The sequence below is a fragment of the Amblyomma mixtum genome, chromosome 2 (assembly GCF_055824585.1).
Source record: "Amblyomma mixtum isolate Tamu chromosome 2, ASM5582458v1, whole genome shotgun sequence".
Lineage (NCBI taxonomy): Eukaryota > Metazoa > Arthropoda > Arachnida > Ixodida > Ixodidae > Amblyomma > Amblyomma mixtum.
In genome coordinates this window covers 229,159,072-229,180,674 of record NC_143013.1, presented here as the reverse complement: position 1 = coordinate 229,180,674, position 21,603 = coordinate 229,159,072, and the positions used below count along the sequence as shown (strand labels likewise).

At 52.7% G+C, this 21,603-nt stretch overlaps 1 protein-coding gene across 1 annotated transcript; it reads left to right on the top strand.

Annotated features, from left to right (window-relative positions):
- Window positions 1-6,980: 6,980 nt before the first annotated feature.
- Window positions 6,981-11,730, top strand: LOC149362854 (solute carrier family 22 member 7-like). The gene is made up of 2 exons (XM_089573275.1): window positions 6,981-9,315; window positions 9,886-11,730. The coding sequence occupies exons 1-2, from the start codon at window positions 8,964-8,966 to the stop codon at window positions 11,433-11,435; spliced, it is 1,902 nt and encodes a 633-aa protein (XP_089429401.1). The 5' UTR covers window positions 6,981-8,963; the 3' UTR covers window positions 11,436-11,730.
- The last annotated feature ends 9,873 nt before the right edge of the window (window positions 11,731-21,603 follow it).

The window sequence follows — 21,603 nt, the reverse complement described above, 5'->3', positions numbered from 1 at the left end:
GTGGGTGACCGGCGGCAGTGACGCCCACATCGAGGGCGCTCTGCAAGCAGCCGTCGACGCGATAGAAGACCACCTGGAAGGCACCGGCTTGAGATGTTCGCCGAGCAAATCGGAGCTCCTCATACTCCCACCTACCAACAATGGCAGATGCAAGACCAGACAACGCGAATGCGAAAAAATCAGAATCGTAACCAAATCCGGCAACGTGATCCCCGAGGTCAGCAAAATCAGGATCCTAGGCATGGTCATCGAAAAGCATGGAAGAAACGGCGAAACCATCGCCCGTCTCACGGCAAAAGCGGCCAACGCTATGCGACTCCTCAAAAGAGTCACTTCCCGGAAGGCTGGCATGAGAGAGGAGAGCCTAATCAGGCTCGTCCAATCCTTCATCATCAGCCACGTCGCGTACGTTGCAGCCTACCATAGATGGCTGCAACACGAACGCAACAAAATTAATGTAATCATCAGGAGAGCGTACAAGGCGGAGCTGGGCCTGTTCGAGTCCACGAGCACGACCCGCCTCTTACAACTCGGGATCCACAACACGCTCGAAGAAATAGCCGAAGCGCAACGGACCTCTCAACTGGAGCGGCTGTCCACGACCAAAGCCGGGAGGAAGATACTGGACGACCTGGAAATAGGACACTCGAACGACGCGCAGACGAAGCTCCCCGTCCCCGAAGAGGTCCGACGCCAGACCAGAATCGACCCCATACCCAAGAACATGAACCCCGAGTATAACAAGGAAAGAAGAGCGGCGAGGGCCAAGGCTCTCATCGACCTGCACGCCAACGACGAGCACGCGCGGTACGTGGACGCGGCCGAATACCAACGGAACGCCTTCGCAGCGGTCGTCATAGAGGCGTCGACCGGCGCCACGAGGACGGCAGCGAGCGTGAGAGGCGCCGCGCGGAGCGGAACAAGCGGAGGAGGTGGCCATCGCCCTGGCCATTGCCGACGCAGACTGCTACACGGTGCTGAGCGACTCGAGACAGGCGGTGCGAAACTTCGCCAAAGGCCAAGTCTGCAGGGAGGCCGAGCGCGTACTACGAGCGACTAAACTGCAAGACAGAAGAGTAAGAATCAAGTGGTTTCCGACGCACGCGGGCGACGCGTCGGAACGCAGTGCGAACCACAATGAGACGGCACATGCAGCGGCGCGAGCGCTAACCAACCGCGCCCCGGCAACACACCGTCCGACGTGGTTCGGAGCCTAGGACCGCATGACCGACTACAGCGAAATCACGAAGGCCTACCGCCTGGCTCGCATGACTCTCCCACCCCCGCACCCGAGGCTGAGTCGAGCGGAGGCGGTACTACTGAGACAGCTCCAGACCGGATCGCTACCGAGCCCGAGACTGATGCATCGCATGTACCCCGAGACCTACCCGACCGATACGTGTAGAGTCTGCCGGAGGGAGCCGGCAGATCACACGCACATCTTGTGGGACTGCATCAAAAATCCAAAGGAAGCAAGATCAGGAACAATCCCGCCGCGGCTGGAGGCAGCCGCGAAGAGTAACGACCATGACCAACAGCTATGGGCCGTCCAGCAGGTCCTCGGGGCGCTCGAAAGGCAGGGATCCAGCGAGCCGGCAACGGCGAGCGGAGACCCGCGCCGAGTAACGGCAGCCTCGTAGACGACGTAGGCCCTCGTCGGGGCGCGCGAGCGTCCAACTGCAGGCACAAATAGTTTACTCCAATCCAATCCAATGTCGAGGACACAGCCGCCTATCAATTAAAAGCAGCAGCTTGACCTTTCGCCGTACCACTCTGTCCAGCGACCCGGGGGCAGATTCGGCCGCTTGACTGCGCCGCCGTCGCCGCTGCTGCCGCCGTCGCTAGTCCTCGCCGCATCTTTGCTTCGCGATGACTCACGTCTGGTAGTAATTCCTCCCAGGCCCGTGTTCTCCGATCTTAACAGCAATGTCAGCGCACGTTAAAGAACGCCCGGTGGTCTCAATTAATCTGGAGCCCTCTACTCCGGCGTCCCTCATTGCCCAAATGTCGCTTCTCCTCTGAAAAAGTCTCTGTACTTACCAATGTTTTGCAACCTAAGCAAGGGGCACAATCTGTTTTATTGTAGGTTCCTGTTCTTATCAGCTTAATTGGTTTAGTTGAATATTTGCTATGCTTTATGGAATAATTACTGCAGAAGCTGACAGGCTGAACCACTCTCTCGAGTAACTTAATTTTAGTTCAGCTTTAATGCAAAAATGCCACTGCATTACCAATTGTGTTAAATTTTCAGCACTACTACAGTCTTTCACCATGTATACGAATTATGCCCCAACAAGCATGCACAGAGACTTTGTGGCTGAAAACCTCGACTATTGGGCGTCAAGTGCCTTGTTGGCAAGTGGCATGGCAGCTGTTGCAGAGTTGAGAGGCGTGCACTTACAGCGGCTTTGGTGGATGTAAAGAAATTTGCTCACAAACAAAATTAACCATGCATAGTTATGCACTGCAACTGCACTGCAATGCATTTCACATCTTTCATGGCGGTTTGGGACTTTACATGCTATTTTCATATAACTTGCAGCTCTGAATGCTAAGATTTTCTGTACTCGATTTCCCAATCCTGGTTTTTGCAGTATGTAGATGAAAAAAAATGTACAAAAATAAATGCTTTGTATTGTGTCATCTCTTGAACGTTCAGTATCTTCAGAATGTAAAATCAATGTTGCTTCCCGTCAAGGCAGAAGAAAGTCTGGAGATATTTTGCTGTCGTGTACTTAGTGCTCTGAACCTAGTCGAAGGAAAGACCGCCAGCCTGTGTACCGACAGATCTCCTCAATGGTTGGCACCTCAGCTGTTGACGCCTTGCTATGCACAGAAATGTGGAAATGTATAACTTACGCATTGTATGCACAGTGTTCAAGGTGAGGTAGATAAGTAGCAACACTAGCAGCTACGGAAAAGATGAGCTTGCCTTGTGTTTCAGAGCGCAGATCTTTGGCGCCCGTTTCCGCGTTTCGCGGCGTCGCCGTTGTCCGTTGTAGCCAGCAGTGGACACCATATAAGATGTGAAACCGATAGAGCGGGAGCTTGGAAAGCGGAGGACTAAAATGGGTAAATTGGTTTTTGAGGAAAGGAAATGGTGCAATATCCGTCTCACACATCTCAGTGGACACCTGAACCAGAGGGAAAGCTCATAACTGACCTCTTGGAACAGTGGACACCTCAATCGTGCTTTAAGCTACGGGGGCGGTAGTGACAGATGTGCCCTGCATGCGTTGGTATTGACAACGTTGTGCCAGAAACGCGGCGCTGAAGCCATAGGCCTTCGATGTTCATTGTGCTTATTGGCGTTGGCGTTGACGTTTTACACTCCGACCATTTTAAGGAAAGAAAGTGCGCATAACTGGCTCCCTCGGTCAGTGGACGGCTGAATCTCGCTTATAGGAACGTGGGCTGATGAGAGAGAGAGATGTGGGCTAGCCGTACGCGTTAGCGCTGACAACGGTGAGCGAACTCTCGCAATCAACCATTAAAGGGCAGCTGACCACCCTCTGGTCGAAAGCGTAGTGTTAGCCATCGCAATCAACAACCTCGCCATGCTCCTCTCCTTCCGTTCCCTCCTCGAGATTTTGAAGCGAAAAGCTTCACTACGAAGGTCGGAGCAGAGCTTCGCGTGAGCCGTGAGCCGGTGCACAGATCTGCCAGTTATGCGCATGCGTGAAACCGAGTGACGTCACAGGCGGCGCAGGTGGCCGCAGCTGTCGCCGCCGACTCGGTCGCCTGACCTTTCGCCGCAGCCGCGCGCTACTGCGCATGTGCGCTGCCGCTACCGCTGCGCGCGCTACTCCTCCTCGCCACCGTTTGACCTTTCGATGCAGCCGCGCGCTACTTAAAAAGAAACTGCGTCGAGGCTGGGAATCGAACCACGGCCTTCGGTATTTGAAGCGGAGACGCTACCACTCCGCCCCGAATGCTCAAGGTTTGAGCATGAATAAAGGCGCATCTAGTGAATGTATGGCTCTCATAAATGAAATTAAAGGAATAAGAATAACAAAACAAAAGTAGAAAACAATAAATAAAACAAAATAAAGAAAAAGAAAAGAAAAATAAACATAAAAATGAAAATAAGAAAGTAAACAAATAAAAATGAAATGAAACAAGGAATATAAAAAATTAAAAGCAAGAAAAACAATAAACAATGAGAATAAATAAACAAACAAAACACAACAAAAATAAAAATAAAATGAAAAAATAAAATATGGAAAGAAAGCAGTGCGCCAAGAAACGCTTTCGCCTTGCAGCACGCGCGGAGCGGCGGGCGCACCTAGCGATTCCCCAGGTGCTCTAGGGACTAGGGTACTAGGGACTAAGGCAGACCGAGAAATGCGTGCTGACGCCACGTCCGGTTGAGAACGAGGGCGAAGCCGAAAAACGTCACGGAGAAGCGCACCCCATCGACCAATCAGCGTTTCCAGCCTACATACCCGCAAACGCTTCCCTCTGCTTACCAGGTAGGGCGTCGCGGGCGCTGGCAATCCATTCAAGTCTGCGGAGAGCCATGGCATGGAGGGTTTTCCCTGCAGCTGATGTCAGGGAGATTGGGCGGTAGGAGTTTAGAGCTCCTAAGGGCTTGCCCTTCTTATGGATCGGCACGACCACGGCACTCCCCCACTCTGCAGGAATGTTGCCGCTGCTCCAGACTGCGTTGAATGCGGCAAGGAGAGCTGGGCGTTGTTGCGTGTCGACGTCGAGGAGAAGTCGATACGTGGTGCCGTCAGCTCCAGGTGCACTGCGGCTGGTGCGACGGCGTTCGAGAGTGTGGCTAAGTTCATGCAGAGCCAAGTCTGCATTGCACTTGTCCGTGATGTCGCACGCGAGTCGTTCGCTGGCGCGTGGGAGCGGTTCGGCGTGAGGCGCAGTATTGCGCGCCGAACTGGCTGGTGTTGCGAAGTGATCAGCCAGGAGTTAGGGTGTCTGTGTCGATGCCCCGAGTTATGGCGATGGCCAGGGCGATGGCCATGCTGAACCCACAAGTTCCACGGTGTCCTCACCGTGGAACTTGTGGGTTCAGCATGGCGTGCAGGATTTTCCATGCACGAACAGGGCGGCGCGAATCGCTGAGAGCAGAACACAGGTGGGCCCAGCTCCGTTTGCGGCGGCGCACTGCGTGGCGACGACAGGCTGCGTCCAGTCCGGGGTGCCCTGAGGTTCAGGAGATTCTCAAGTCAGGGACAGGGGCGCCAGCAGGAACAGTCCAGCGGACGGTAGCCGATTTCGCACAGGCTGCCAGGTGCGCGAAGAGGCGCGTAGTTGTGGTGAATGGAACACTGCACATATTGCGGAAAGCACTCCAGTTAACGACACTGTAGCTGCGCGTTGCTGGCCAATCACAGTGGGAGGGGGTGAGGGGGTTGTATTAGAACTGAAATACATATGTTGAGCGTTATTTTTTCTCCCCTTGTCATTGTTTAATATATCTACCCCCCCTACCTGCATTACAGCGCAATCTGTTTTGTTTTAGATGTGAATTGTTATTTGTGTGCCGCAAGAACTGCCGCTGCTGTCATCGTCGACTTTTTCAGGTGACGAAGCCCGTCAAGCGGTTATTGCGAACCGCTTTTATTTCGTCACACACGCTTTCTGTTAGGCAAAAAGCGAAATAAACATTCAAGTAGTAATGGGGAATTGGTCCGACCCCTGAGTATCGGGCTCGCACTTCCACGCCGCAGAACCGCCCGCCACAAGAGTCAGATCAATAGCGTTGTGCTGTCTGACTCGCTGCACATGTGTGGCACTGCCTGAGTTGATGACGTGGAGCTGTGTTGCCTGGGCTACTGCGAGTAGCTCACGGCCACGGCGGTCAACACTGAAACACCTCCCGTATGTGCGATGTGCATTGAAGTCTCCGCACACAACTGTATCGTTGCCGAGGCGATTGGCCAGTAGGGCGATGGAATGCGCGTCCCAAGGCGCATGTGGACGCACATGTACGCTAGCAACTGCCGTGCCGGTGTTACGTAGACGTACGATAACTGCACAGCACTCAGCTGCGTCACTGACAAAATCGGCAACTGACACAACAACATGTGCCAGTGTGTTACGGACGTAAATGGCCGTCCATGGGCGGCCAACAGGATGAGTAGTGTCACCACACGGCACATGCACTGCACGAAGCGAGAGCACAGCTGGTGGGTCCACTGTAGCAACCTGGTAAACTCACCTCCTCCTCCCGAACGTATGTTTCTTGCAGCGTATGAACATCACAATCGAAACGCGGGAGGAGCTGGACCAGTTCAGCGTGGCGGCGGCGCAAAGGAACGACAGTTCCACTGCCTTATGCACGGCCTGGGGATGCGGGGGGCGTTAGCCATGCTGGCTCAAGGCTTGTTGTGCGGCCAGGACCGCTGCAAAGAGCTGGCGAGCAGGGGAATTAGCCGACAGGTAATCGACGAGCGCCCGAACGGCGGCCGATAGGGCGGCGATGACAGTGTCCCGATTATCTGCAGCAGCCACGTTCCGGGCCATGGTAGCTAGGTGCTGGTGGTTTCCCCATGAGGGCGTCGCAGTAGGAGACTGTCTGCGAAGCAGGCTGAGATGGCTTCTTCTGCGGTGGTTGCATTACAGCGCGCGGCTGTGTTGGAGCGGCGGGGGCGGCAGGTTGTTCTTGAACCGAGCGCAGCGCTTGTAGACGCGAGATGGGCTGCTTAGCTGTGACAAGGAGAGTTGCCACTTTCCGTTCTTCTTGCCATCGTGGGCAGCGAGGTTCAGTGCAATAATGGCGTCCATTGCAGTTGACACAGTGCGATTCAGGCACATCGCACCCATCGAGTAGAATCCTTCGTTGACGTTACGTGAAGCGCCCTGTATAACTCGGCAGTGAGAGTGTACGATAGACTCCCGTTTGCTCTCACGTTGTATACATTATGGGAATAAACTCACTCCAAATTTTTCGTCCATCATCGTCGAGTGAAGGAGTTGGGTGATGGGCGACAGATTAGGAGTGAGTTTATTCCCATTATGTACTAGGTAAGAGCAAACGGGTCTCTCGGACACACTCACTGCCGAGCTATGCTCTCATTACTTAAAATCTCTAGGTAAAGTACGGCCTCGCCGAGGAGGGAGTGGCCTGAAAAGTCCACTTTCGCGCACAGTCACCCTTTCTCTAACATGTGGACACTTTTGAGCTTGAGTATGAGGAGGATGCCGACGAGGGGGCGTAGGCTGCGGTTGGTCTGCACGTGTTGTTTCATGGCCAGCTGGTGGTCGGCACGCATTCCACACATGTGCTTCATAACTCCCGACGGGTGAGGCAGGCACGCAGGAGAGGAAGCACCAGGAACAACACCTTTGTCTCCAGCTTTTCTTTGTAGCCGTATGGCTACGCTTGTGTGGATGCCGATGAGCAATTACTTCCTTATTACAGATCTACTCTACCTTGGGTGATTGCCCGAAACATCCGTCCAACACTGTTCTCACTTCGGGTTATTGATCGATCCGCTCTTTATCACCACTTCGCGCACTTTAGCGTGCGTTCCCAGACACCCCTAGAGCGTGTGTGGGTAGCGGTCTCGGACAAAAAGGAGATGCTCTCGACTCAATGTGGCAAGTTCAGCGAAGACCAGCTACCAAGTGACGAAAGGTTTGGTCGTTTGGTGCCCAGCTTTCGCCGGTCGCAAGCCAGAGAATGGGTCGGAGCCAAAGGTTCACAAACAAAACAAATTTTATACAGCAAAGAGAAGTTGGTCAGGCGTTGAGACTGGCTTCGAGTTGCTTCCAGATTTTTCTGGTCTGGCGCCCACGTGCGAGTGAAAGAGGGAGAGGGCATCACTTAGCACACTAAAGGCTACGCCCTTTCCATTTACATCGAGTAGAAACAACTCCGACATTCCAGAAGGCTCGACGTCATGGTCTGACGCAATCCCCTTGGCGTCGCGCCGGCGATCGGTGGTGGAGAGGGCAGCCACACACGCAAAGCTAGTCGCTCTCCGGGGTTTCCTTCTCCCCTGTTTTACGTCGCGCGCTGGCGAGATGCGTCCGCGCGGCGCTGTTTTTGTTTATTTTTTTTTTTCAAAAATGCGCTGAATTTTGCGGCACTCTCGCGGGCGACTACTCCGATGAAATGGTGGTCCCGGGTTCGGACTAGGACGAGTTTTTCTTTTGACTACGAAGTTTCTGAGAAAGCTGTATAGTTTTGCAGCCGTATGACTGTACATGGGTGGATGCCATTGAGTAATTACTCCCTTATTACCTTAGTCTCCAGGTATGGTCGCGGCAGTTGCGGATGATAACGTCCACCTGCTCGCAGCGATGGCTCTCGGCACGTGAGGAGACAACGGAAATTGGGCGGCTTTGTGCCCAAACTTCAGCCCGTCGTTCTTTAGGGTCGAAGACGGCCGCACACCGACGCGGCAAAGCACGGTCACAGTAGCTCGATGACAACCGGCCCTTCTCCGTGTGGTCCATTATACGGTGGGCTGGCTGTATCTAGACGAGACCTGCTGACGCCACTCTCAAACCTGGAGAAGCAACCCAGGTGGTCCACCTACCCACCTAGGTGTCAGGTGGATATCTAGGTTTGGCCACCTTGTGACGTCGTCACAACCTGCCCACCTGACTGCGTGCAGACTGCCAACTGCAATATGGTTGGTGACAGTTGCGCACCACAACCGCGCCGTGAGAAGAAAGAGAAAAGGAGGTGCCGTACTGGAGGACTTCGGTGTAATGTAGACTATCTGGGAATCAACGTGCACTGACATCGCACAGCACACGTACGGGTGTCTTCTGCGTTTCGCCTTCAACGAAACGCGGCCGCTGCGGCCGGGTTCGACCCGAGTACTCCGGCCCAGTAGCTAAGAGCCCAAGAGGAAGACGAAAGAAGTTCAAAGCCCGAGCGCTCGCGCCCCGAAGAGCGAGCTTGCCCAGAAGAATGCTCGCATCGACAGAAGTGGTCGCATCTCTGTCATATCCTCTGCGCCTTCGCACTTCTCTAGCCTCTCAGCAGGATGGAAAAGAGCCCATCCGTAGGCGGCAGCTCGCAGCAAGTATCGTCCCTGCTGCTAACGGGCTTCGCGACCTCGGATACACGCAAGGCCATCCAGGAGAACGTCTACGTCATCCTGGGCCACGGCGGCTTCCAGCGGCGGATTCTCTTCACCGGCATGCTGTCCGTGGTGGTGCTACTGCAGCATGCGCTGGCGAACTGGCTCTTCGCGCGAGACGTCCGTCACTGGTGCGCTCCACCATCCGACCTGCTCGACATTCCCACGGACGTCTGGAGGAACATGGCCATCCCGCTGGGCGCCGACGGCAAGCCCAGCTCGTGCCACGTCTACGAGCCGCCGTTCCCGCCGGTAAGCAATAGGTCTTGCGTACTAGAGAAACTAGAATTATCCCCCACCCAGGATAGGGTCCTCCCTGGCAAAATGTATGGAGAAGTTAGATGCCCCAGTCGGTTTGCCTTTTCCGTGGTGGATGAGGGACGGCGTCATTTCTGCCGCGCCGCAGGCCGTAAACTAGCTCCTGTTCTAGTTCTAGTGCAGGAAGGGCTAAAGATGTTTAAGGTTCCATGACGGTTAGTCCCCCGAAAAGCCATCATTACTCCATTACGGAGATAAACTGAGGCACTGTAGCGTCCCCATGGTGCAACAGTTCGTTACGAAGACTGATCGGTGAAGTTGCTCTCATTTGACCCATGTGTGGCTCCAAGTGCAAGAAAATGTGGGCCACATGAGCACATTCGAGACATGGCCCACATGGCATACTGGGGCGTCTTTCTCTTTGGCCACTACCGATGATCGCGGCAGTGTTTGGTAGCAGTACAGTAGACAACAACACCGCAAACGCCGTAAACGTAAGACGTAGTCACTCATATAGCTAACGCCGCGATGTCAGGGGGCAACATACCGTGGATCCCGCAGGAAGAAGGTGACGAGGACCGTAGAGTGGTGCGTTGTCGGCGCTGGCAGTACGATTCGGTCCACCGAGAGGACAGCATCATGAGCCGGTGGGACCTGGTGTGCGACCAAGCGTGGCTCCTCACTCTCTCCAAGGCCACGTACATGCTGGGCGCTGCGCTGTGCGTGCCCCTCGCCGGATTCGCGTCAGACAAGGTGGGCCGTCGGCCCGCGATCCTGTTTAGCGTGACGGCGCTGCTGGCCTTCAGCATAGGGTGCAGCGCCTCGCAGACGTTCGCCATGTTCCTTGTCACCCGCTTCTTCGTGTCGGCCAGCAGCTGCTCACTGCAGGTCCTCATATTCATCCTCCTCTACGAGGTGACCGGAAGCGACCGCCGAGCCCTCTACGCCGTCCTGGACACGGCCGTTGGCACGACGGTGGTGGCGCCCTTTCTCCACCTGCTGTCCCGGCTAGAGCCGCGCTGGGAGCTCGCTCACATGATTTTGATCCTGCCCACAGCTGTGCTTGCGCTCTGGTGCTACCTGCTGGAAGAGAGTCCCAGCTGGCTATTGGCCGTGTGGAAGACGAGGGCGGCAGAGCGCGTCATCTTGATGGTCGCCGAGCAGAACAGCGTCGACCTCGTCAAGGCACGCGCCACGTTCCAGGCCCTCAAGGAGCAGATGAAGAAGCAGACGCCGCAGACGACCATGACCTACGGCAGCGACAGCGTCGTCCCGGGAACGTTTGCCCGCCGCGCGTTCTCCGTGGTGCTCTGCTGGTTCAGCGTCAACTTCACCTACTACGGCTTGGTGTTGAGGAACGTGGACAGTGGCGATATTTGGCGCGCCGTGCACGTCGTCTTGCAAGTCCTGCTGTACGCCACCATCTGGCGGTTCCTGCAGAGCCGCGGCCAACGCGAGACGTTCTCCATCATGCTCGGCGTTCTCTGCACACTCATGACATTCCAGGCGTCTGTGCAGTTCGCCGGCGCCACTCCGCTGTTCGCGCTGGCGGATGCAGCCGTGCAGAGTGTCTCTTCGGCGACGCTCAGCGTCAACTATGGATACACGGCCGAGGTTTTCCCAACCGTCATCCGGAGCGTGGGTCTGTCCGTTTCGTACTCCGCCGGCCGCCTCGGTGTCCTTGCTGTTGGCTCTCTGATGGCGTTCATCGGCCGCGGAAGCGCAGTCTACATCAACCTGCTGATGACGCTCCTGATCCTGCTGAGCGCGGCGGCTATCCAGTGGCTGCCAGAGGTCTTTGTGGAAAAGCGCAAGCAGGCGGTCGCGCCGGCCGACATGACAGAGAAGCAGCGCAAGGCGGTCATTCAGGCGTCCCTGTCGCCGGCTGCCGCGTGCCTGTCGCCGGCCACCGCGTCCCCTGCTCGTGAGCGGATGAGGAGTTCTCCGCGCCGCGCACGCAAGGCCAAGTCGTCAGTCAAGTCGCCGCGCAAGTCGGCGGTCACGTCGCCAGCCAAGTCGCCGCTGGGCCTGGCGCCAGCAGAGACCGTCTCGCCCGCGACATCGGGCAATGCGTCTCGTCAGACGAAGAGCCCTTCTGACCAGCTGGCTGTTGGATGAGTTGCGAATGTGCGCGCGGTGAACGGTGCCTTGTCCTCGCGGCAAGGCTGCCACGTGTATTTACACGGATATTTAATTTTTCTTGATGCCATTTTCTCTATCTGTACGCGGTTAGCATATGGACTACACTACTCACTCAACCGTTTCTATGTTTTGTGCGTTTGGCATGTATGCAAGAAAACTGAATAATTTACGTTTAGCAAGTGACACGTATAACGCTGCTAGAAAATCAACTTGCGTTCCACTTGAACTGTCAATTCTTGAAACATGGAACTATACTGCTACGAGCTTAAGCTCTGTGAACATATACAGTGTGCCTAATCACCACAGCGAGTCGATGCCATGGAGTGGTGTGCAAGAAACGATGGAGCTCCCGCGTGACTGGAAGGCATTCAGTCTTCGGCCAGCGTCCAGTGCGAGATTCTCCAAGCGTGACCCGACCTTCAAACGCGCTAAGGAAGCGGCTAACCCTAGTCTTCCGCTCACCTATGCGGGGTATACCGCGATTACATTGTCAACAGTCGCAGTGACGTGACAGAGACCGCACGTCCAATTTAAATGCAGGCATGACCGCGTGAAACGAAAGTTTGCTTGCGATTGCTATTCTGAATGCCACGCAGAAGTTCATGGACTCTAGGTCGGATCCAGCTTTCGAAGTCTTGTCGAGTGCCTGAGTGAGCCCAGTGTCACTCTGCACATAAAGTTCGAGAGAAGAACGATGGCGTCCTGCCTCGAAAATATTGCACTTATCATTCTGAAGGTCCTCTTTGCTTTTGCGTGACAATGCTCATTTCCGTGCAGCCCGCAGTGTCCCGGGATCTATATACGAAACAACAGCCTAACTGCAGTCTAGTGCAGGACAAGGGTCGTACCGATATCAATCAGTCTGCTTTATTCCTCATCGGGGATGCGAAAGGCGGGGACGCAAAGGCTTGACGCGTGGTCCCCGCCCCCTACTGCAGCTTCATTTAGTACAGAACCTAAAACTACTCAACGCTACTGCACATTATATATGTGCTGTGGTTTATAACAGAAAAAGAATGTGCTATTTAACAACGTACATTTGCAAAGCATTAATATGGGACATAAACATCGTGTTCAGATCAAGACGAAAGCATCATAGCAATGTTAAACTTTGAATAGCGAAAAAATTTAGGATAGTGTGATAAAAACACAAGTTTAGGATGCATGTGTAATCAATTCTGTGGAGAAAATGGAAGGTAATACGGACTGCTATACTAATTAGTTCATTTCCGTTGTTGAGAAATAACGGCTCATTATAGGAGCCGTCGTCACCCGCGTAGCGACGGCGGCGGCGCGCCAGCTGTGCGCCGTGTGACGTCACTGCTGCTCGCGCATGCGCAGTATGGCCTTTCCTCGGCTCCGCGAAATGGCTCGGCGACTCGCGTAGTGTTGCTTTCGCAACAAAAACGGAGCCGCACTGAGCCAGAGCAGCCGACTGGTAGCAGACGAGCCATCACGTAAGAGAGGCGCTCTCCCGGGGCATCGCCTACACCTTTGTGCTAGCCCGTTGTGCTGTCGGCCCTTGTTCCGATTATGTAAAGCCCTTGTACATACTCTACATAATTGTTTCGTTGGCTCACCGTCGCCTCGACCGTTTCATCGCTCAACTCTGCACAACAGTGGCAGCAGGCTGAGATGCTCCAGTCCCAACAGTATAATGACCAGGCTCGGAGGCCCAGTCGTAACAGTGCTCGTTAAACCCGCCTGTTAATCACTTTTATTCCGAGTTTATTCTGAGAAAAAAAAAACTTCTGTCGAAGGGAGTGAAACAGCTTATTAGTGAAGCGCCGGCTGCGCCATTATAAAGAAATCAGGTGTTCTAGATACAAAAATGGCAGTGGCTTAGCTCAGCTAGGTCAGGATATACTTAGCGAAAGCAGTTTCGTCTAACGACACTTCGGTAGCGACGTCGCAATTCGGCTGGCAAAGCGAGCGGAGGAGAGTGCAACGACGAGGCAAGCGGTGTGACGTCATAACAAACGGCAGCGGCAGCTCCGAGGCGCGCGGTGTGACGTCATGTCAGATGGCGCGGCGAGCGCGCGGCGTCCGCCAGCTGCGGCGGTTGCTAGGCAACGGCTCAGGGTCGGTCTCTGTGCCTCCTCGGAGCACCGCCACAGCGAAATCGCAAGTTTGTGGCCAATGTAGCTTTCGCTACAAAACTACTTTTCAGAGTGTGCACTGGGACAAAATGAAAGCCCGCAAAACACAAGAACCATGGGTGAGCCAATTGATTTGCGGTAGCAGTCGAGTGCGAAACCGCGAAATGGCGAGGAACCGTTTCCTTCTCTGCAATGCATAAACGTTTTCAAGTCACGTGATCACGTTTTGGCAGTAAAGGCTGCGAACGGTGCGTTTAAAGCAAACGCGAAACATAGCGAAACTATGGTGCCCATTAGGACTCATCACATTGGTTTCCTTCAAGGCCTAGCAACACTGTGCCTGTGTATGCGCCAGATGCTGTAACCAATGCGCTCATCTTTAAACGCCCCGATGTTTGGTTGCAACTTGAAATAAAAAATGAAAATTCGTTTTGAGGAATGTTTGGTTTGGATTGCGGGGAGATTCAAGCTATGAGGGACGCCGTGTAGTGGAGGGCTCCAGATAATTTCTGCCACCTGGAGTTTTTTAACGTGAACTGACTCCGCACAGTACATGTGCCTCAGCAATCGAAATGCGACCACCGCGGCCGGGATCGAACATGCGTCTTTCGTGTCAGCAGCCGAGCATCAGGTTTTGAGGAACAGAAATAAAGCGCATCAATTGATATCTCGCTGTACACCTACACTGCGCTTTCAAGGAAGTTAAAAGAAGAAAGAGATACTACAGTGGAGGACTTCGGAGTAATTTCGACCTCCCGGGGTTCTGTAACGTGCGCGGACATCGCACAGCACGCAGAGACCTCGCATTTCGTGTCCACCCAAATGAGGCACCAGAGGCCGGGGTCATCGGGCCGAGTGCCCTGATTGAGCCACTCACGGTCATACTGGAAATTTCGCATTTTATGAATGTTTAGCAGGTGCGAATCTTTAACTAGAAAAACTGAGGTTCAATTCAATTCGAATATATTATTCAGAATTTGCAATATTCATCATCATCATCATCAGCCTGACTACGCCCACTGCAGGGCAAAGGCGTCTCCCATATCTCTCCAATTAACCCTGTCCTTTGCAGTTGCGGCCACCCTATCCCCGCAAACTTCTTAATCTCATCCGTCCACCTAACTTTTTCCCGCCCCCTACTACGTTTGCCTTTTGGAATCCACTCCGTTACCCATAAGGACCAGCGGTTATCTTGCCTTCACATTACATGCCCTGCCCAAGCCCATTTCTTCCTCTTGATTTCAACTAGGATGTCATTAACCCGCGTTTGTTCCCTCACCCACTCCGCCCTCTTCCGATCTCTTAACGTTACACCTACCATTTTTCTTTCCATAGCTCGCTGCGTTGTCCTTAACTTAATCTGAACCCAATTGCAATATTCGCGAACCCCTAAAAAAATTCTCCCGACGTTCACCCCTGTGGTAAGCGACTTACTTTGGGCACCTATTCTAGTTCACTGTACTTTGGGTCGGACGTACAGTCTTTGTCAAAAGTAACCAGGCTGCATGGTTTGCTTCTAGCTTGTATAGTGGAGCCCTTGGGGTTTTCCTAAAGTTCGAAAGGTGTTGGGAGGTAAGAAGACCCCCAGTCCTTACCTTTAACGACCATTTCAGCTTCAGGGAAGCTGTAAGGGCTCCACTGTACGAGCTAGAAGCAAACCATGCAGCCTGGTTACTTTTGACAAAGAATGTACGTGCCTTGCACACGTTCGCTCACCGAGCATATAAGGCAGACGTCCGCAGCGAGGAAGGGTCTGAGGTTGAGAGTGTTGGAGTAGCCAGGCGCAGCAAGCAGTCATTGGGTGCGGGGGTACGCCGATGGCATGATTTCGCTCAAAGTGGCCCGCAAAGCTGTCGGGATGCTTCGCGGAAAGAGCAGCGTCAGTAGAAAATGCCGACGCGGGCCAGTGACAGGCACGTGCACCGCCCTTCCAGCATCTGACAATTAGAGCTTTGTGAAATGGCAACGCTAGGAGACCGCGCATATAGCAGGAGCCACCGGCAACGTGAAAGTTTCTATACTGACACATTCGCCTTGTCAGGGTAACCTTTGTTCCGCGTTTATAAATTACCCATCGTGTTCCGCGTAACCCAAGCCACAGGTTAAAAAAAAAAAAGAAACACCTTTTCCGCACGCACACACAGTCACACGCAATGAAAAAGAGTGTGCACTTAAACACAGATGTTTGTCTTTGTCAAGACCAGCCTTGGGTAGAAACTGCGGTAGATAGTAAATATTCACTTGGCTTGCTACATAGCGCAAAGCAGACACGGACACAGGGAGACAACCAGTACGGGCGCTAACTTACAACTTGCAAGTGAACCGTCCCCAACTCGCCCAAGCTTCCATTCTGGTAAATATTCAAGTGCGCACTCCTAGTCTCACAGAATGTCACTCAAGACACCCATAGCTTGGCTGTGCATTTTCAGTAAAACGTCCCAGTGTGAAGTCATCGAGACCGCGAAAATAATGCGAATTAACCGACCACGCAAAAAAAAAAAAATGAACCGAGGCAAAACATTTCGTTGCCGGAATCGCGCTATCCTTCACTGGACGCACCTGGTGGTTACTCATGGAGTTTCATGCTAGGCTCATAAACAGGCAGACCTCTCCTTCATTCATTAAAGCCTCTCTCTCTCTCTCTTGCGATTACTGTATATTGCCGCGCGGAAGTCTACCTTCCAGCTCGTGGCCCTTCGTGGCCAAAAAGAAAGTCGATTCCATGACAGTCTCCTTATTATTCAGACGAAACATCACGGGCGCCACAACAGCATGAAGCACATAGCTTTTGGCATGTGGATTACTACAACGCGCAGGTTTCTGCTGCACTTCTGGTCAAAAGCATGGCGACCGCTATATATGACTTCGAAGCAAGCCAAGTATGCAGTCCAACACGCATATATCTAACTCTCTCTCAAAAAAAAAAGGCCAACGAGTTCGATATAACGTGTAATTCGATATAACAGTAGCAGTAAATTTAATATACAAACTCAATGAGATGGGAAAAAAGTAATTTCTATGATAGCCACTTACAGTGCGCAGATTACCGAGCGAAATAGCCGTGAATTTTTGACTCTTGCTTCATCTTCAGTGCTTCGGTGACGTCATCGATTGACTCCGAACCGCTGAGGCCGCAGCCTTCTATCGACGCGCAACAGCGACGAACGATGCTGACAGCACGGAACACGTCGAAGCACGTGGGCACAGGCCCTATCAATTGTCCTCATCACAGTTACGCATCAGTAGTGTCCTGGTGATACGCAACGTCGGCAATGCATGTCTCCGTCCGCAAACCCTCCCGCAGTCTCAGCGTCGTCATCCGCGGAGACGAAGTCGCTTGCGGCTGCCCCATCACAAATAGGAGCAGGAAATTCGCTCCATAAATCACCACGGCTTCGTCGCGAGCCCACCTGACAAAGAATTTGCCCAGCCTTCTGCGGGAAAGCAGACCAGAATGTTGTTCTGTATTGTTTCGTTTTTGACACCATATATACCACGACCCACTCAGCGTATAAAGAAGGCCTAACAGGTCTATTTTGCCCAGTCTTCTGCGAGAGAGCAGACCAGAATGTTGGAAGTAGTTCTGTATTGTTTCATTTTTGACCCCATATATACCACGAGCCACTCAGCGTATAAAGAAGGCCTAACAGGTCTATTTTTAGACCTCTTCCAGTCCTCAAGTTCTGTAGGAGCCTTTCAATCACACGTTTTCAGACGAGCGGACCGGATCGCGGACCATCCGCGCGCGTCAGCGCGGTTATCGTGGCAAGAGACCAAGCATCCGCGAGTCGGTCCGGACGTCGAGCATTCACACGAACGCAATCCGCGCGTGCTCTCTCCCCCAGCGTACGTGCGCTGCTTGCGCGGCTCCGAAAACTCAGCTGCCGAGTTTCAACATGGACGCCGAGCGAAAACGTCGTCTCGCTGCATTGTAGTGTCTGAGGACAACGAGGAAGCTTTAGAAAAAAAAAAGAGTTAGAAAAAGGTGTTTGGGCGTGCAGAACCTGCTGTACGAGGACCTACTTGAATGCCACCAGGCAGAGTACAAACAGAACTTTTTGCTGGGCTAGTTTGTTTATTGTGATCTGAGTGTGATATGAAAAAGCGCCTTCGGGCTTCTTTCGCGCTGTTTTCACTCACATAAGAGTACAAACGCTTGCTGCGACTGAATCCAAGGCAGTTTTACCAGATACTGGCTCGGGTACGACATCGAATTGAGCAAAAGGATGCTATCATGCGGACATCCGTTCCGGCTAAGAGGAGACTACAAGTGACGCTTCATTTTCTTGCATCCAGTGAGCTACTTTATTTTTGCAAAAAGCAAATATAGTAATACCAAGTCGTAAAATGGATCCAAGTCCGCACACAGACGCAGTGCAGCAAATACGGAGTGAACAACTCAATGAGCTAAACACGAAAAGGAAAACACACAATGCTGTACTCGAGCTGCAAATGCCGCAAAAAGCGCGCCAAAACGAAAGGCGCCAGCGTGAAGCAAAACCGACTTCATTCCGGATATCTATAGCCAGACCAGCGCTCGAGCCAACGTTGACCGACCCACAAGCAAAAAAGCGCAAAAACGATCTCGGTCCGTCGCCAAGCCCACTCGTCTTTTCCATCGGGACCGCGGTCCCAGATACCAAGCCATCAACTGGCGCCGGTTACAAACTTACACCTTTCCAAACCCGGCCCTCTGGAGTCTTATGTACCCAGGGCAATTTTCAGACAAATGCGGAAACTAACGAACTTAGGGCCACCTTGGACCACATGCTATGGGAATGTCCTCATGCCCCCCGGGAGGGACGAGGTACAAACACAAAAGATCATTGGGAGACCTAATTACTACTGAGCTCCGACCCGGCGACTCAGCTACAACTCGTCCGACTGGCCGAAGCCGCCGCCGAGTGTCAAGACCTTTCGGCGTCGTCTAGGCGGGTAGCCCTCTGGCTACCTCTGGCTACCCTCTGTCTGTTGGACATTAAAAGCTTTCCTATATCCTATCCTATCCGGGCCCGGGAAAGTCCGCGCCGCCCGCTCAGAACAGTGACGTTCACGTCGCACTCGAGGAGGAAGGTCTGCCAAGCCTCTTTTGTGGGGGTGGTTCGGGGAGGGAAGTGGGGAGTAGCGTCTTGTTCGGAAGCATCCGCCAAAATAACGCAGTTTCATCTTCGTTCACAGCGTCGACGTACATGGCATGGCTCTCGCCACTGGTTGCCTTGCTGACAAGCACTGCAGGCATCCGGAACCACCGCGGAAGTCGGGTCTGTTGAGAACTAGCAAAGTCATTTGCTTTGTGCTCAATCACGGTGCGGAAACTGGAATCTAAATTTCTCGATCGAACGTCAAGGAACCATTTGTACACTGCTACCTCAGCATCTTCATGCGCAGCTCTGCGTACACTTCTGGCGTCGCGTGCGCCGGATCTCTTCGCTTTAGTCTGAATGTAAGCCTTGTTCTTCAAAGTGGCGCTCAGCATGTTTTTCAGAAACTTGTACGCTGCGCGACGACTTCGGATTTCTTCTCACCTCGTTCAACTTGCTTGATGATTTCCAGTTTCATGAAAAAGGGGCGGCTCTGTCGTTTCGCGGTTGCCATCGTATGCACACACAGACCAAAAAAACCATGCGAATCGCCGATGGCAGCACGATGCGTATACCGTCCTTTTCAAAAGTAACCAGGCAGGCTCGAACGGCCCGGGAGCGCGGTCGGTCACGAGGTGGCATTGCCTTCGACAGCGCTTGCTTCAAGATTACCGCTGATTGCGGTGCTTCGCGCCCTCACGCTCACTGCGTGCAAGATAAACGCAGCATCCACGCACCGAGCTTGGGGGCGCGAACCAGCGGTGATCTCGAAGCAAGGATGGATGGATGGATGGATGGATAGGAGCGCCCCCTTTGAAACGGGTGGTGGCAATTGCCACACCTCGCGGTAGCGCTCCCGCTCCCGGGCCGTTCGCGTCTGTTTGGTTACTTTTGAAGTGATAACTTCCCTGCGCTAGGTAAAGCCGGGTATCGCCGTGTGTGCAACATGACTCAGGCAGGTGGTGTATAAAGAGCAACCTAGGAGGTAGGTGGGCCACTTAGGTCACATGACCTTACGACACCATCACAGCCAGCCAAGCGGACAGTAAGCAAACTGCCCACCGTGGCGGTCAAGTTAATGACTGGTCGCTCGGGAAGATCAATATGGGCCGCACAAGGCCCACTACTGGGAGCACCTGCCATCCCAGGGCAGTGGCGCATTGCCTAACCACTGCACCACTGCGCCAGGTGTGGTATGAGGACTCCCAGGGATCTGTGAATGGAAAGAATAGAACGACATTCTGCATATACGAGAATTAACCCACTATGCTATCGCGTCATATTCTTAAGGCAGAGCTTAAGTGCCCCCTTCTTTTTTGCAAAGGACAGTGTGTGTGAACAACGTGACAACGCAAGCAATGTGCTGAAAACAAATGTTCTGGTTAGCTGGCTACACGCCCGCTGCCTACGTCATAAAAAAATTCGGATCATCATTGGTCTGAGCCCGCCAGGTAGCACCCACAGGTCCATGCGGGAAAGCTAACCTTCGGAGATGTGCTGAGGGAGAGCCAGCTTCTTGAGTACACCGGTGTTGGACGAAGTTCGATCTATTGAATGTGACTGCCAATTTTTGTAGCATGCAGCCGCGCATTTCCTATACACTCCCGTTATAGGTTTACAGTGCTCAGAAATTATTCGACATAAAGGATAATTCGTAATAAGGGAGTAATTACTCAGACATCCACCTGAGCTCAGCCATTCGGCTACAAAGGAAAGCTATACAGCTTTCTCGGAAACTTCTTAAAGAAAAATTCGTCCTGGTCCGGGGTGAGTAATTACTCCCTTATTACAAATCTACTCCACCTTGGGGGATTCCCCAAAACATTTGACCAAAGGATAATTCGATCATACCGAGTTTGATATAATTGGGTTCGACTGTAGATAAATCACATCCAGACCGTTAAAGGGGCTGCGAAACACTGCTTGGGGGGATACTGGCAATACTCCAGGTGGGTTCTTTATGTCACACAGATGTTGACTTAAAAAGAATTACAGGAATTGATGCACAGGAACGGGAGTTATTCAATGAAGAAATTTCAAAATACAAGCAAACAAAACGCTGCCCTCAACTCGATTTTGGCGGGGCTTCCCACTCCTATTCCGCTCTCCCAATGACGGCACTTGGCGCAACCAATCAAAACAGCCTGCCTGAGCACGTCGTGGAAGTTTGCACTCCATGGTTGCCTGCTCTCTGTAACTCGTTCTTGCTGAGACTGGCAGCGTCGTTTCCATGTCAGAGCGCCCCTGGTGGTGTATTTTTATTTTACTTGCTTTGCAGGGCTTTTATCTAAGACAAACAAGTTGTTTTTGTTGATCTAATATAAAACGCAGACGGGTGACAAAATGTGTCTCTATTTATTCACACAATTTGCGTATATTTACTGTTTGTCCGATCATCAAGCTCGCGCCAGGTGATGTCATATCCGCTGCTAAAAACCCGTCACTGTGTGGCGACACCATCAGAGCCATGAATTTGTTTTTGGGAGGACATTAAAATATTAAAAAACGGAATATACGCACTATTACCATCGCTAATAGCACCATTATAACTCACTGTATGCGACCAACAGGCAAAACAATCAACTAAGATCGTGTTTCTGGGCCCCTTTAAGGTGGCAAAGTACAGACATTCTAACCAACACTTGCAGAACCTCTAATGAGCACGCACGGACACGCACACACACACACACGCACAGAGAGAGAGAGAGAGAGTAGAAACTATTGTGCATAGCAAGAAGCAGTAAAACATTTGCAAGTCTTTGGCCTGGTTTCCCACAATGCGTGATTGGGCAACTGCGATCAAAGACTTATTTATTCGGAACCTCTATGAGAAGTCAGAATAAGCTACGAATACCACATCATATAAAACCTCTTCTTTCTCGTTCTCTGTAGCAATACTGCACTCCAAAACACAGCTAGAAAAAGTACACCACTGCAACACACTGAAAACAAAGGGGAAAAGGG